Source organism: Haliotis rufescens, unplaced genomic scaffold (assembly GCF_023055435.1).
Source record: "Haliotis rufescens isolate VD_foot unplaced genomic scaffold, xgHalRufe1.0.p SCAF_62, whole genome shotgun sequence".
Classification (NCBI taxonomy): Eukaryota; Metazoa; Mollusca; class Gastropoda; order Lepetellida; family Haliotidae; genus Haliotis; species Haliotis rufescens.
In genome coordinates this window covers 849,576-863,307 of record NW_025964353.1, presented here as the reverse complement: position 1 = coordinate 863,307, position 13,732 = coordinate 849,576, and the positions used below count along the sequence as shown (strand labels likewise).

The 13,732-nt window shown below is 37.4% G+C and overlaps 3 protein-coding genes across 3 annotated transcripts; all 3 read left to right on the top strand.

Annotated features, from left to right (window-relative positions):
- Nucleotides 1-229: 229 nt before the first annotated feature.
- LOC125375910 (growth/differentiation factor 6-A-like) lies at nucleotides 230-1,066 on the top strand. Its single transcript, XM_048386915.1, has one exon. The coding sequence runs from the start codon at nucleotides 230-232 to the stop codon at nucleotides 1,064-1,066; it is 837 nt and encodes a 278-aa protein (XP_048242872.1).
- A 5,634-nt stretch (nucleotides 1,067-6,700) lies between these two features.
- Nucleotides 6,701-8,683, top strand: LOC124114000 (nodal-like). The gene is made up of 3 exons (XM_046474512.2): nucleotides 6,701-6,745; nucleotides 7,626-7,713; nucleotides 7,857-8,683. The coding sequence occupies exons 1-3, from the start codon at nucleotides 6,701-6,703 to the stop codon at nucleotides 8,681-8,683; spliced, it is 960 nt and encodes a 319-aa protein (XP_046330468.2).
- A 2,338-nt stretch (nucleotides 8,684-11,021) lies between these two features.
- On the top strand, nucleotides 11,022-13,005 carry LOC125375909 (nodal-like). The gene is made up of 3 exons (XM_048386913.1): nucleotides 11,022-11,066; nucleotides 11,947-12,034; nucleotides 12,179-13,005. The coding sequence occupies exons 1-3, from the start codon at nucleotides 11,022-11,024 to the stop codon at nucleotides 13,003-13,005; spliced, it is 960 nt and encodes a 319-aa protein (XP_048242870.1).
- The last annotated feature ends 727 nt before the right edge of the window (nucleotides 13,006-13,732 follow it).

The window sequence follows — 13,732 nt, the reverse complement described above, 5'->3', positions numbered from 1 at the left end:
TCATTAACAAACAATATGAAAAAAGTAAGAAATTCAATATATCAAGGCCAGGGAATAATCAGTCTCGATTGTCTGCCGAAACAATTGCAATGCGCATAAAATGCCAAATAGGGATGGAAATTAGATGAATGGCTCGCAGACGTTAAGCATTCACTGCAAGAATATTCTTGATGAAAGTGTTTTATTTGTACAACTTTGGTTTTCATGCAATGTATGTTTAATTCCAGACATGACACAAAAGAATGTAAGAAAGAGAGTCGAGCTATCGTTCAAGATTCCTAGTCTACCTGAGAACGAACGTCTCCGATTAGCTGAGTTCCGGTGCAGACGCTCTGTATCTCCTTTAAAGAAGTACAGGGTCAAGGTCATCATTCGCAAGGGAGAGAATATCGCACGAAAAGCTAACATCAGCGTCAAACCTATTACACAGGGTGAATATTATGTATTTGACATCAGTCGAGCCATTAATACCTTCATCAACGGTTACCACGGTGACGCCACCATTCATGTGGAAATACCACGGACATTCTCCAGAACTCTTTTGAAAACAGCATCCGAAACTTATGGATACTTACTTGTATTTTATTTGGAAAATCGCCACTTTCTTCAAAACCTTTTGGAAACCTACAAAGTCGAAGAGCATTCCACTTTTGATGGATTAGGTAATATAGCATCACGCGCTAAAAGATCAGCACATGCCACAAGCAGACGTCGAGATCGCAAGAACAGACGATGGAACAAGTCAGGGAAGAAACAAGGCTGTCGTCTGTACGACTTTAACGTGGACTTCAAGACGATCGGCTGGGGACAGTGGATCATCCACCCGACACGCTTCAACTCCAAATTCTGCCACGGAAACTGTCCCTCCCCCATCGACATCCGATTCAAACCCACCAATCACGCCATGCTGCAGTCACTCATGAGAAGCAAGCGCTCCAACGCCGCTCCCGACCTGTGTTGTGTCCCAACCAAACTGGAACCTCTCAGCATGATGTACGTGGAGGATGGCGAAGTTGTTGTACGTCATCACGAGGACGTGATCGCCTCTGAATGTGGATGTCGATGACGTTGACGTCTCCTATGAACACCAGTGGACTATGTCATGAATTCTGATCGTAATCAGCTGCCAAACAACCAATCTGTGTCATGACACCTTGGCACGGCCAATTGTAACTGTGATATATAGATATACAATGGTGCTATTTTGTAGATACTGATTTGCTTCATGTAAAAGAAATGGATCGTTTGTAATAAATGTTACACTGTACCCAACTATCTTTCTTGAATCATCGTAATATTATTTCTTTAGCGCTACACAGAACAATTTATATTCAAATATGATACATCCAACTAGTCAGTCCAAGGAGGTTACTCTTTTATAAACAATTAGAAAATACATACTCGTACAACTTTCGATTGCACTTCACCTTCCATCGGTCATACGTTACCAACGCTAGTTAGTTTGTGCTTGCATGTCACCTGAAATTACCTTTTCAATGCAATACATGGAATGCATACGAATTCTCTTATTCACACTTAAAATAGGTGTGATAAATAGGAAGAGCGCACTCCTCATTTTTATCATGAGACAACACTCTTGAAGTGTATCATGATAACCTGATTAGCACAAGTAGTTGCATGCCTTTGACACAAAGGAGATTAACAAAGATGCCACCAGTGAAAGTGACATGTCTGCAGCAAGCGAAATAAAAAAACCTTAACGTATGTTGAGAAGCATAAATTGATTTTCACACGCCATATCCTAACCATGTTTTCTATATGCGTCAACGAATGTGGTGTCAGCGACATTCGGCAGAATTAATCAACGATCAATCATTGTCGGCAGTAAAATTGTGAAGAGTGAAACCCTTTCTTTCCGGATGGTGCGATTCCTTGTAAAAAACGTCCGGAAAGACGAATTATATATGGATACGGCGAAAACTTTGTATTTGTAACCTCTTTATATTTCATTATAATATATATTTCGGCAATGAAGGCAATGTTTATTAGTTCTTGGGCTAGTGATTAGCTGACAGTTTTAATCCATTTTGGAATTCCAATAACACCAATAAGTTATTAATAATTTGTAAAACATTCATGGATGTGCCAATTATTTATTTAACAAAGAAGTCAATAATGTCCTTTCAGTTTTAGCAAGTTCATATTCTTGAGGAGTATACATATACATGTAAGTGAGTGAGTGGGTGTATTTTTACACGGCCTTTAGCAGTATTCCAGCATCATCAAGGCGAGGAATACTAAAAATGAGATTTACATAGTTTACCGATAAAGGGAACCGAATCTGGGTTTTCATTTTTGGGCAAACGCTTAAAACACTAGACAGCCTCACCGCCCCTTATACATTGAAGAAAATATTCAAACATTATCATGAACATCAAAATACTTTAATCTTTAAGTTGTTTTATCATCAGTTGTCATCTTTATCCTATAGAATGTAACCCGTTTCATCCGAACGGCTTCGTTCCCAGCAAATTCGTGCGTTTTAACCAATTTCCGTGTAATGGGGAGTCACTGTATGGATAATTTTACCTGTTGCAGCAAATTCGTCAAATTATGAACAGAAATTATGAAATACAACATGTTGATAGATGTAGAATGCAAAATGCATGTACATGAAAACAATATCGAAACTACAGAAATGTTGAAGTGTTCATGTCTAATCAAGAGATGCATACAAGTACATGCATCTTCAAGAATAAAATAGACATGAATATGTAAGGGATTAGAATCACATGAAGCTGTGATAGCATGTCTAAATATACAACGTGAAGGAACCTTTACACCACTAAACAGCAGTATTAATAAACTGCAACTGCTTCGCCATCAACGTATGAACGTGCATGTAACATTGATTGCAACGTTTTGCGGTTCAAACGGGAAGATGTAACCTGGATAAGTTCCAAAATATAAATTATTCATTCATTTTGTTTTCAAAAACATGTACGCGTATCACAAGGAGTATTATTATGGACAGCAGCTTCTTTATTTTACTTGCACAATGTCGTCAGGTGAAGGGACAAGGAGTAGCCCATGATCCAACTTCGATATTCCAATGAACGCTCTCAAATAACTGTACTGTCACTTTAATATTTTTCTTTCAGCTACAAGCGACTGAGCCTAACCATAAAGATCTCGAAGGGCCTCAAAGTCAGTTCTGTAAATACCAATAAAAATGTCTTCAATCTCTGACAGACTAGTGTGATGAACTGCTTTCATTCCACCAACGAGGACATCGATGGAAAGAGATTATTGGTGGAAAAGTTTAGCACTTAAATCATGAACAGGGTGAGACTACTCTCGTAAGACGAGTCTGGAACACAGGCTTTTTACAAGTAATGATGGTTGTCGTTCGGCGTCTGGTGCTGCCTTTATGTTGAACAGCAGAACGCATAAATGGAGTATTTATGATACAGTGTGCAGAGTTAAATCTATAAAACACTTTTCGTAAATGTATCAACCTGCTTCATATGAACCGTAGAATTTTAAAGATACATTAAGGTATTTGTTTTAAAATAATGTATAGAGAAAATATTATCATGCTTACACATAATACGTTATCATGAAACAATAGTTTCAAATTCAAACGAGCGTCTTCATATTATTTTCTTTTCATCAAGGAGCTGTGATTTTAACAAATCATTTAAAGTTTGTTTGTGGAGATAGTTTAGTTACTCTCAGTATAACGACTAGCTGACAATTGTAATCCATTTTGGAATTCTAAATGGAGAAAAATCAGAAAATAATGACTATGGTTATATCCAGAGATGTACAAATTATTCATTCTTCACAGATCAAGAAGTCAATTATGTCATTTGATTATCAGTTTTACCATATTGTTTCTACAACACGAGGCCAAATAGCAATGATGACAGCCTCGGAGACGTGCTAACTGTCTGACACTTCTGCATATGCTGACTGTGGTGTCTGACATACATGGCGACTTCGTCATCAATATTGCTGTAATAACACATGTCGAAACATTTTGCTCAGCTGAGACAGATTTAAAATACTTGATCTTTATAATGTTTAAATGTAAGACAATCTAGTTTCATGGCATGTACCCATACATTTTCTTCGCCCTTTTAAACGGAAGTAAGTGTTTGTGTGTGGATCGGACAAAAACACTATTGTATATGTGATCTTTATACCACATACAGTTTCCTTACGAGAAGATGTGTTCTGATATCTTAATGTGAATCATTAGATTCCAACGTAAATGAAATTGGAGTAAAGGTAACGTACACAATCTAGTTATTTTACAGAAGATACCAACGTGTAGATACCAATCTTGGAAATATTTCTATGCTTATATTGATCTCACATCCTGCGTAACTGTTTGCGAACAAGGATAGGAATAAAGTAAAATCTATACAATCTAGAGAAACAAAAGCATAATCCGTTCCATGAACAATCACTGTGGCGTGTAATGGGTTACTCTTGAACCTTACTCTTGAACCTCAGTAAGATGAGACAGGGAGACGAGCTTGTTTCTGTTGAAGAGGCATGATAGCCTCCGTCTGGGAACTGATATCGAAATCCTTGTTTATGTTCGAATATGGAATATATTTTATATTCATGAGAAACAGCGTACTAGTACATATTTGAATAGAAAAATCAAACAAATTGAAAACATACAAAATCCAAGAAGTCTCTTCCCTGTTAAAATATTATCATTTAAAGTAGCGATTTCACTAAAGGGTTATATACACTAACGAAATTAATTAAAAATTTTAAAACATCCGAGGTATCAGAATATGTATGGGTAATATGTGATAAATTGTTCATTTCACAAAATATTAGGTTATTTTCCTCAAAACCTTGCATTAAAGGTATGATGTAGTGATGTAACCAGTTGGTGTTATTTTACATAAAGAGGCTACAACTAGATCTGATGCATATACTAATAAACTTGTATTGATAAAATGTCTTGATGCTTTGTCTTTCACTGGTTAATTGTTCGATCTTTCTTGGACATGTTCTGATAATACACTATACATTATGTACCTCTAGTGCTACAAAGAACATTTTGCACTCACAATGTAAAGATAAACCCTTCAGTCTATGTGGCTTACTCCATCATAAACGATTGTAAAAGACATATTCCAGCAACATTTGAATGCACCTCACAATCGGTAAATTAGTTGAACGCGTACTTGTGACGGCATTATAGTTCCTAAATATGAATTATTGTTTGTGGTTTTTTTCAAAAATATGTACTCGTGACAAGGAGTATTATTATGGATAACAGGTTCTTTATTGTACATACACAACTTTATCAGGTGAAGGGACAAGAAGTAGCCATGGAACGTTGTACATGTATTTGAATAATAAAGAAGTTGTTGAACAGCAGAACGAATTAATAGAGTGTGTCTGATACAGAGTGTAGAGTTAAATCTAATAATAACCTTTTCGTAAATGTATCAACCTACTTCAATATAAATCGAAGAATTTAAAAGATACATCATTTATGGAGAAATTATTCTCATGCTTACACATAATACGCTAAAAACAATAGTTCTTCATTCAAATGAGTGTCTTCCACTCCTGTTGTTTTAAAGATTATACTGCATCGGAAAATAGGCAACACAATATGATTTAACTGCTATTCAGCAAATGGTTTAGAACAGATATGTTATTACATTTAACATATTTTATTTTCAAGGAGCAGTGATTTTAACAGATTATATAAAAGTTTCTTTATTGAGATAGTTTAGTTACTCTCTACATAATGACTAGCTGAAAATTGGAATCCACTTTGGAATTCTAATAATGCCAATCAGAAAATAATGACTTTGGTTATATCCAGAGATGTACAAATTATTCATTCTTCACAGATCAAGAAATTAATTATGTCTTTTGATTCACTTTTACCATATTGTTTCAACAACAAGAGGCCAAATAGCAATGATGATAGCACAGGAGACATGCTAACTGTCTGACACTTCTGCATATGCTGACTGTGGTGTCTGACATGCATGGCGACTTCGTCATCAACATTGCCGCAATAACACATGTCGGGATATTGATAAACACTCAGCTGAGAAGGATTTAAAATAATTGATCTTTGTATTGTTTTGATGATAGACAATCTCGTTTCATGACATGTACCCATACACTTCCCTCGTCATTTAAAACGGAAGAAAGTGTGTGTGTTTGGATCGGACAAAAACAATATTCTATATGTGATCGTCATATGCCATGTACAGTTTCCTTACGAGAAGATGTGTTCTGATATCTTGAAGTGAATCATTAGATTCCAACGTAAATGAACTTGGAGTGAAGGTAACATACATCCCCTAAATATAAGTATGTATACCGAAACGTCGCCTTTCCAGTGTTAAAGAAGTTGTTATCCATACATTGTGTCTACTTTAACAAACACAATGTAGTTATATTACAGACGATACCAACGTGTAGATACCAATCTTGGAAATATTCCTGTTAGGGAAAAGTACAAATGATATGTATATAGTGATACTTTCTATGCTTATATTGATCTTACATACTGCGTAAATGTCTGCGAAAAGGATAGGAGTAAAGTAAAATCTATACAATCTCCAGAAACAAAGGTGTAATCCGTTCCATGAACATTCACTGTCGCGTGTAATGGGTTACTCTTGAACCTGACGAGTTGTTTCTCTTAAACCAATGACAACAGTAATAAGCTTAGATTAGCAGGATGAGTGTGATCCTGAAGACAGGATCAGACAGTGATAGTTCGACAGTCAGATGAGACAGGGAGACAGGCTTGTTACTGTGGAATGGGAATGATCGCCCCTGTCTGGTGAATGGATATCGAAATCCTTGTTAATCTATGAATATTAAATATATTTTAGATCTATGAGAAACAGCGTATAAGTACATATTTGAACAGTAAAATCAAACAAATTGAAAATATGCAAAATCCAAGTAGTCTCTCCACTGTCATAAGATTACCATTTCAAGTAGACATTTCACGAAATGGGAATATACATTAGCAAAATTAATTACTAATTTAAAGTATCCGAGGTATCAGAATATGTATGGCTAATATGTGATTCATTGTTCATTTCACAAAATATTAGGTTATTTTCTTCAAAACCTTGCATTAAAGGTATGATGTACTGATTTAACCAGAAGATGTTATTTTAAATGAAGAAGCTACAACTAGATCTGATGCACGCGACATGTCCTTACGACAGATTATAATCATTGCCTGAAGGAATATGGACACCTCGCCAACACCCGACCATTGTGTTACCACTTGTCTTGTTTACACAAGTAGTAGGGTCTGCTATATAACGCCACACTGAAGCTATCACATCATCGCTCGCATTTCTGCATCCTACACTGACAAACCAAAACATCAATCCAGCTATCAGAAAATGTCGCAGTGTAAAATCGCCATTTTATTTCTGACATATCTCACCAATGTTGGAGCACGTCGCTTAGCTTCACCAAAACAATGGCTAAACCAGGAGTTTCAAGTCAAACCCCACACTTACCGGAATGAGGGAAAACATGTTGCAGACATATCCCCTTTTGTCAGCAAGCTGAGTCATACAGTTGATTATCAAAAGGATTCAACCAAATTCATGCTGCGATTGTTTAATATTCTTCAAAAGGGGGCACCACTTGCAACAGCAGCAGGCAGAAAGCTCAAAACAGCTGATTTTATGAAAGTCGACACTATCAGGAGCTTCGCAGCTAAAGGTAAGCTTAACACCAGACTGACTGGTGTGTAGATGTGCAATACAAACCCGGAAAATATCTTTCTGATTCCAAACAAGAATCTATTTTGGGAAAATGCTTCACCTTTTTATTTACTTGTTATATGATTCGGTTTCTTATTTCAGACATGAGTAAAATCAATGAAAGCAGCAGATTTGGCCTTTCGTTCAAGATACCTAGTCTGCCTAAGGACGAGAGTCTCCGATTAGCTGAGTTCCGGTGCCCACGCGCTCTCTCCCTTCTAAAGAAGTACAAGGTCAAGGTCAGCATTTTTAAGGGAAAGAAGATCGCAAGAAAAGTTACCATCAGAGTCCAACCTACTACACACCATAAAGATGTTGTTTTTGACATCAGTCGAGCCATCACTGCCTGGGTCAACGGTTACCACGGTGACGTCACCATTCATGTGGAAATGCCGCGGACTTTCTTCCGACTTCTTTCGAAAACAACATCCGAAGCTTATGAAAACTTACTTGTTTTGTATTTGGAAAATCAGGACTTTCTTCAAAACGTTTTTGTCAAAGAGCAGTCAACATACGATGGATTGAAGAATAGCGCATCGCGTGGTAAGAGATCTGCACCTGACATAATCAGACGTCGTCGACGCAAGAACAGAAGATGGAATAAGGCAGGAAAGAAACAAGGCTGTCGTCTGTACGATTATGACGTGGACTTTAACACAATCGGCTGGGGACAGTGGATAATCCACCCTACACGCTTCAACTCCAAATTCTGTCACGGAAACTGTCCCTCCCCGATCGACGTCCGCCTCAAACCCACCAACCACGCCATGTTGCAGTCACTCATGAGAAGCAAGCGTTCCAACGTCGCTCCCTCCCCTTGTTGTGTCCCTACCAAACTGGAACCTCTCAGTATGATGTACGTGGAGGATGGCGAAGTCGTTGTACGTCATCACGAAGACATGATCGCCTCTGAATGTGGCTGTCGGTGACGTCCACCAAAGCATAAAACGTTTGAGAGGTTTGAGAATGCCATGTGATAAACGTATCAGTGCTATTATTATTTATACTAATAAACTTGAATTGATAAAATGTCTTGATGCTTTGTCTTTCACTGGTTAATTGTTCCATCTGTCTTGGACATGTTCTGATAATACACTGTACAATGTGTACCTCTTGTGGTACAAAGAACATTTTGCACTCACGATGTAAAGATAAACCCTTCAGTCTATGTGGCTTACTCCATCATAAACGATTGTAAAAGACATATTCCAGCAACATTTGAATGCACCTCACAATCGTTAAATTAGTTGAACGCGTACTTGTGACGGCATTTTAGTTCCTCGATATAAATTATTGTTTGTGGTTTCTTTTCAAAAACATGTACTCGTGACAAGGAGTAGTATTATGGATAACAACTTCTTTATTGAACATACACAACTTCATCAGGTGAAGGGACAAGAAGTAGCCATGGAACGATGTACATGTATTTGAATAATAAAGAAGTTGTTGAACCTAATAATATTCCCTGTCATGTTTACATCCAACTTCGATATTCCTATAAACACTCTCAAATAGCTGTACTGTCACTTTAATATTTTTGCTTGCAACTACAAGCGACTGAGTCAACCCATGTAGATCGCGAAGGGCCTCAAAGTCAGTTCTGTAAATACCAATAAAAATGTCTTCAATCTCTGACAGAATAGTGTGATGAACTGTTTTCATTTCACCAACAAGAACATCGATTGGAAAAGATTATTAGTGGAAAAGTTTAACAGTTTAATCATTAACAGGGTTAGACTATGAGTATTCTAGTTAGACGAGTCTGGAAGACAGCATTTCTGGTGTCCCCCGCCGTGATATTGCTGGAATATTGCTAAAAGCGGCGTAAAACAATACTCACTCACTCACTCACTGGAAGACAGGCTTGTTACAAGTAATGATGGTTGTTGTTCGGCGTCTAACGTTGCCTTTATGTTGAACAGCAGAACGAATTAATGGAGTGTTTCTGATACAGTGTGTAGAGTTAAATCTAATAATAACCTTTTCGTAAATGTATCAACCTACTTCACTATCAATAGTAGAAATTAAAAGATACATCATTTAGGAATTAGTTTCAAGATAATTTATGGTGAAAATATCCTCATGCTTACACATAATACGCTAAAAACAATAGTTCTTCATTCAAATGAGTGTCTTCCATTCCTGTTGTTTTAAAGAGCATACTGCAACGGAAAATAGACAACGCAATATGATTTTACTGCTATTCAGCAAATGGTTTGGAACAGATATGTTATTACATTGAACATATTTTATTTTCAAGGAGCAGTGATTTTAACAAATTATATAAAGTTTGTCTCTGAAATAGTTCAGTTACTCTCAGCATAACGAGTAGCTGAAAATTGGAATCCACTTTGGAATTCTAATAGAGCCAATCAGAAAATAACGACTTTGGTTATATCCAGAGATGTACAAACTATTCATTCTTCACAGATCAAGAAGTTAATTATGTCTTTTGATTCACTTTCACCATATTGATTCAACAACAAGAGGCCAAATAGCAATGATGATAGCACAGGAGACATGCTAACTGTCTGACACTTTTGCATATGCTGACTGTGGTGTCTGACATGCATGGCGACTTCGTCATCAACATTGCCGCAATAACACATGTCGGGATATTGATAAACACTCAGCTGAGAAGGATTTAAAATAATTGATCTTTGTATTGTTTTGATGATAGACAATCTCGTTTCATGACATGTACCCATACACTTCCTTCGTCATTTAAAACGGAAGAAAGTGTGTGTGTTTGGATCAGACAAAAACAATATTCTATATGTGATCGGCATATGCCATGTACAGTTTCCTTACGAGAAGATGTGTTCTGATATCTTGAAGTGAATCATTAGATTCCAACGTAAATGAACTTGGAGTGAAGGTAACACACATAACATAAATATAAGTATGTATACCGAAACGTCGCCTTTCCAAGAAGTTGTTATCCATAAATTGTGTCTACTTTAACAAACACAATGTAGTTATATTACAGACGATACCAACGTGTAGATACCAATCTTGGAAATATTCCTGTTAGGGAAAAGTACAAATGATATGTAGGTAGTGATACTTTCTATGCTTATATTGATCTTACATACTGCGTAAATGTTTGCGAAAAGGATAGGAGTGAAGTAAAATCTCTGCAATCTAAAGAAACAAAGGTGTAATCCGTTCCATGAACATTCACTGTCGCGTGTAATGGGTTACTCTTGAACCTGACGAGTTGTTCTCTTAAACCAATGACAACAGTAATAAGCTTAGATTAGCGGGATGAGAGTGATCCTGAAGACAGGATCAGACAGTGATTGTTCGACAGTCAGATGAGACAGGGAGACGGGCTTGTTACTGTGGATTGGGGATGATCGTCCCTGTCTGGTGAATGGATATCGAAATCCTTGTTTATCTATGAATATTGAATATATTTTATATCTATGAGAAACAGCGTATAAGTACATATTTGAACAGTAAAATCAAACAAATTGAAAATATACAAAGTCCAAGAAGTCTCTCCACTGTCATAAGATTACCTTTTAAAGTAGACATTTCACGAAATGGGAATATACATTAGCAAAATTAATTACTAATTTAAAGTATCCGAGGTATCAGAATATGTATGGCTAATGTGTGTTTAATTCTTCATTTCACAAAGTATTAGGTTATTTTCCTCAAAACCTTGCATTAAAGGTATGATGTAGTGATGTAACCAGAAGGTGTTATTTTACATGAAGAAGCTACAACTAGATCTGATGCACGCGACATGTCCTTACGACAGATTATAATCTTTGCCTGAAGGAATATGGACACCTCGCCAACACCCGACCATTATGTTACCACTTGTCTTGTTTACACAAGTAGTAGGGTCTGGTATATAACGCCACACTGAAGCTATCACATCATCGCTTGCATTTCTGCATCCTACACTGACAAACTAAAAAATCAATCCAGCTATCAGAAAATGTCGCAGTGTAAAATCGCCATTTTATTTCTGACATATCTTGCCAATGTTGGAGCACGTCGCTTAGTTTCACCCAAACAATGGCTAAACCAGGATTTTCAAGTCAAACCCCACACTTACCGGAATGAGGGAAAACATGTTGCAGACATATCCCCTTTTGTCAGCAAACTGAGTCATACAGTTGATTATCAAAAGGATTCAACCAAATTCATGCTGCGATTGTTTAATATTCTTCAAAAGGGGGCACCACTTGCAACAGCAGCAGGCAGAAAGCTCAAAACAGCTGATTTTATGAAAGTCGACACTGTCAGGAGCTTCGCAGCTAAAGGTAAGCTTAACACCAGACTGACTGGTGTGTAGATGTGCAATACAAACCCGGAAAATATCTTTCTGATTCCAAACAAGAATCTATTTTGGAAAAATGCTTCACCTTTTTATTTACTTTTTAATATGATCCTGTTTCTTATTTCAGACATGAGTAAAATCAATGAAAGCAGCAGAGTTGGCCTTTCGTTCAAGATACCTAGTCTGCCTAAGGACGAGAGTCTCCGATTAGCTGAGTTCCGGTGCCCACGCGCTCTCTCCCTTCTAAAGAAGTACAAGGTCAATGTCAGCATTTTCAAGGGAAAGAAGATCGCAAGAAAAGTTACCATCAGAGTCCAACCTACTACACACCGTGAAGATTTTGTTTTTGACATCAGTCGAGCCATCACTGCCTGGGTCAACGGTTACCACGGTGACGTCACCATTCATGTGGAAATGCCGCGGACTTTCTTCCGACTTCTTTCGAAAACAACATCCGAAGCCTATGAAAACTTACTTGTTTTGTATTTGGAAAATCAGGACTTTCTTCAAAACGTTTTGTTTGAAGAGCAGTCTACATACGATGGATTGATGAATAGCGCATCGCGTGGTAAGAGATCTGCACCTGACATAATCAGACGTCGTCGACGCAAGAACAGAAGATGGAATAAGGCAGGAAAGAAACAAGGCTGTCGTCTGTACGATTTTGACGTGGACTTCAACACAATCGGCTGGGGACAGTGGATCATCCACCCTACACGCTTCAACTCCAAATTCTGTCACGGAAACTGTCCCTCCCCGATCGACGTCCGCCACAAACCCACCAACCACGCCATGTTGCAGTCACTCATGAGAAGCAAGCGTTCCAACGTCGCTCCCTCCCCTTGTTGTGTCCCTACCAAACTGGAACCTCTCAGTATGATGTACGTGGAGGATGGCGAAGTCGTTGTACGTCATCACGAAGACATGATCGCCTCTGAATGTGGCTGTCGGTGACGTCCACCAAGCATAAAACGTTTGAGAGGTTTGAGAATGCCATGTGATAACCGTATCAGTGCTATTATTATTTATACTAATAAACTTGTATTGATAAAATGTCTTGATGCTTTGTCTTTCACTGGTTAATTGTTCGATCTGTCTTGGACATGTTCTGATAATACACTGTACAATGTGTACCTCTAGTGCTACAAAGAACATTTTGCACTCACAATGTGAAGATAAACCCTTCAGTCTATGTGGCTTACTCCATCATAAACGATTGTAAAAGAAATATTCCTGCAACATTTGAATGCACCTCACAATCGGTAAATTAGTTGAACGCGTACTTGTGACAGCATTTTAGTTCCTAAATATAAATTATTGTTGTTGTTTTTTTTCAAAAACATGTACTCGTGACAAGGAGTAGTATTATGGATAACAACTTCTTTATTGCACATACACAACTTCATCAGGTGAAGGTACAAGAAGTAGCCATGGAACGTTGTACATGTATTTGAATAATAAAGAAGTTGTTGAACCTAATAATATTCCCTGTCATGTTTACATCCAACTTCGATATTTCTATAAACACTCTCAAATAGCTGTACTGTCACTTTAATATATTTGCTTGCAACTACAAGCGACTGAGTCTACCCATGCAGATCGCGAAGGGCCTCAAAGTCAGTTCTGTAAATACCAATAAAAATGTCTTCAATCTCTGACAGAATAGTGTGATGAACTGTTT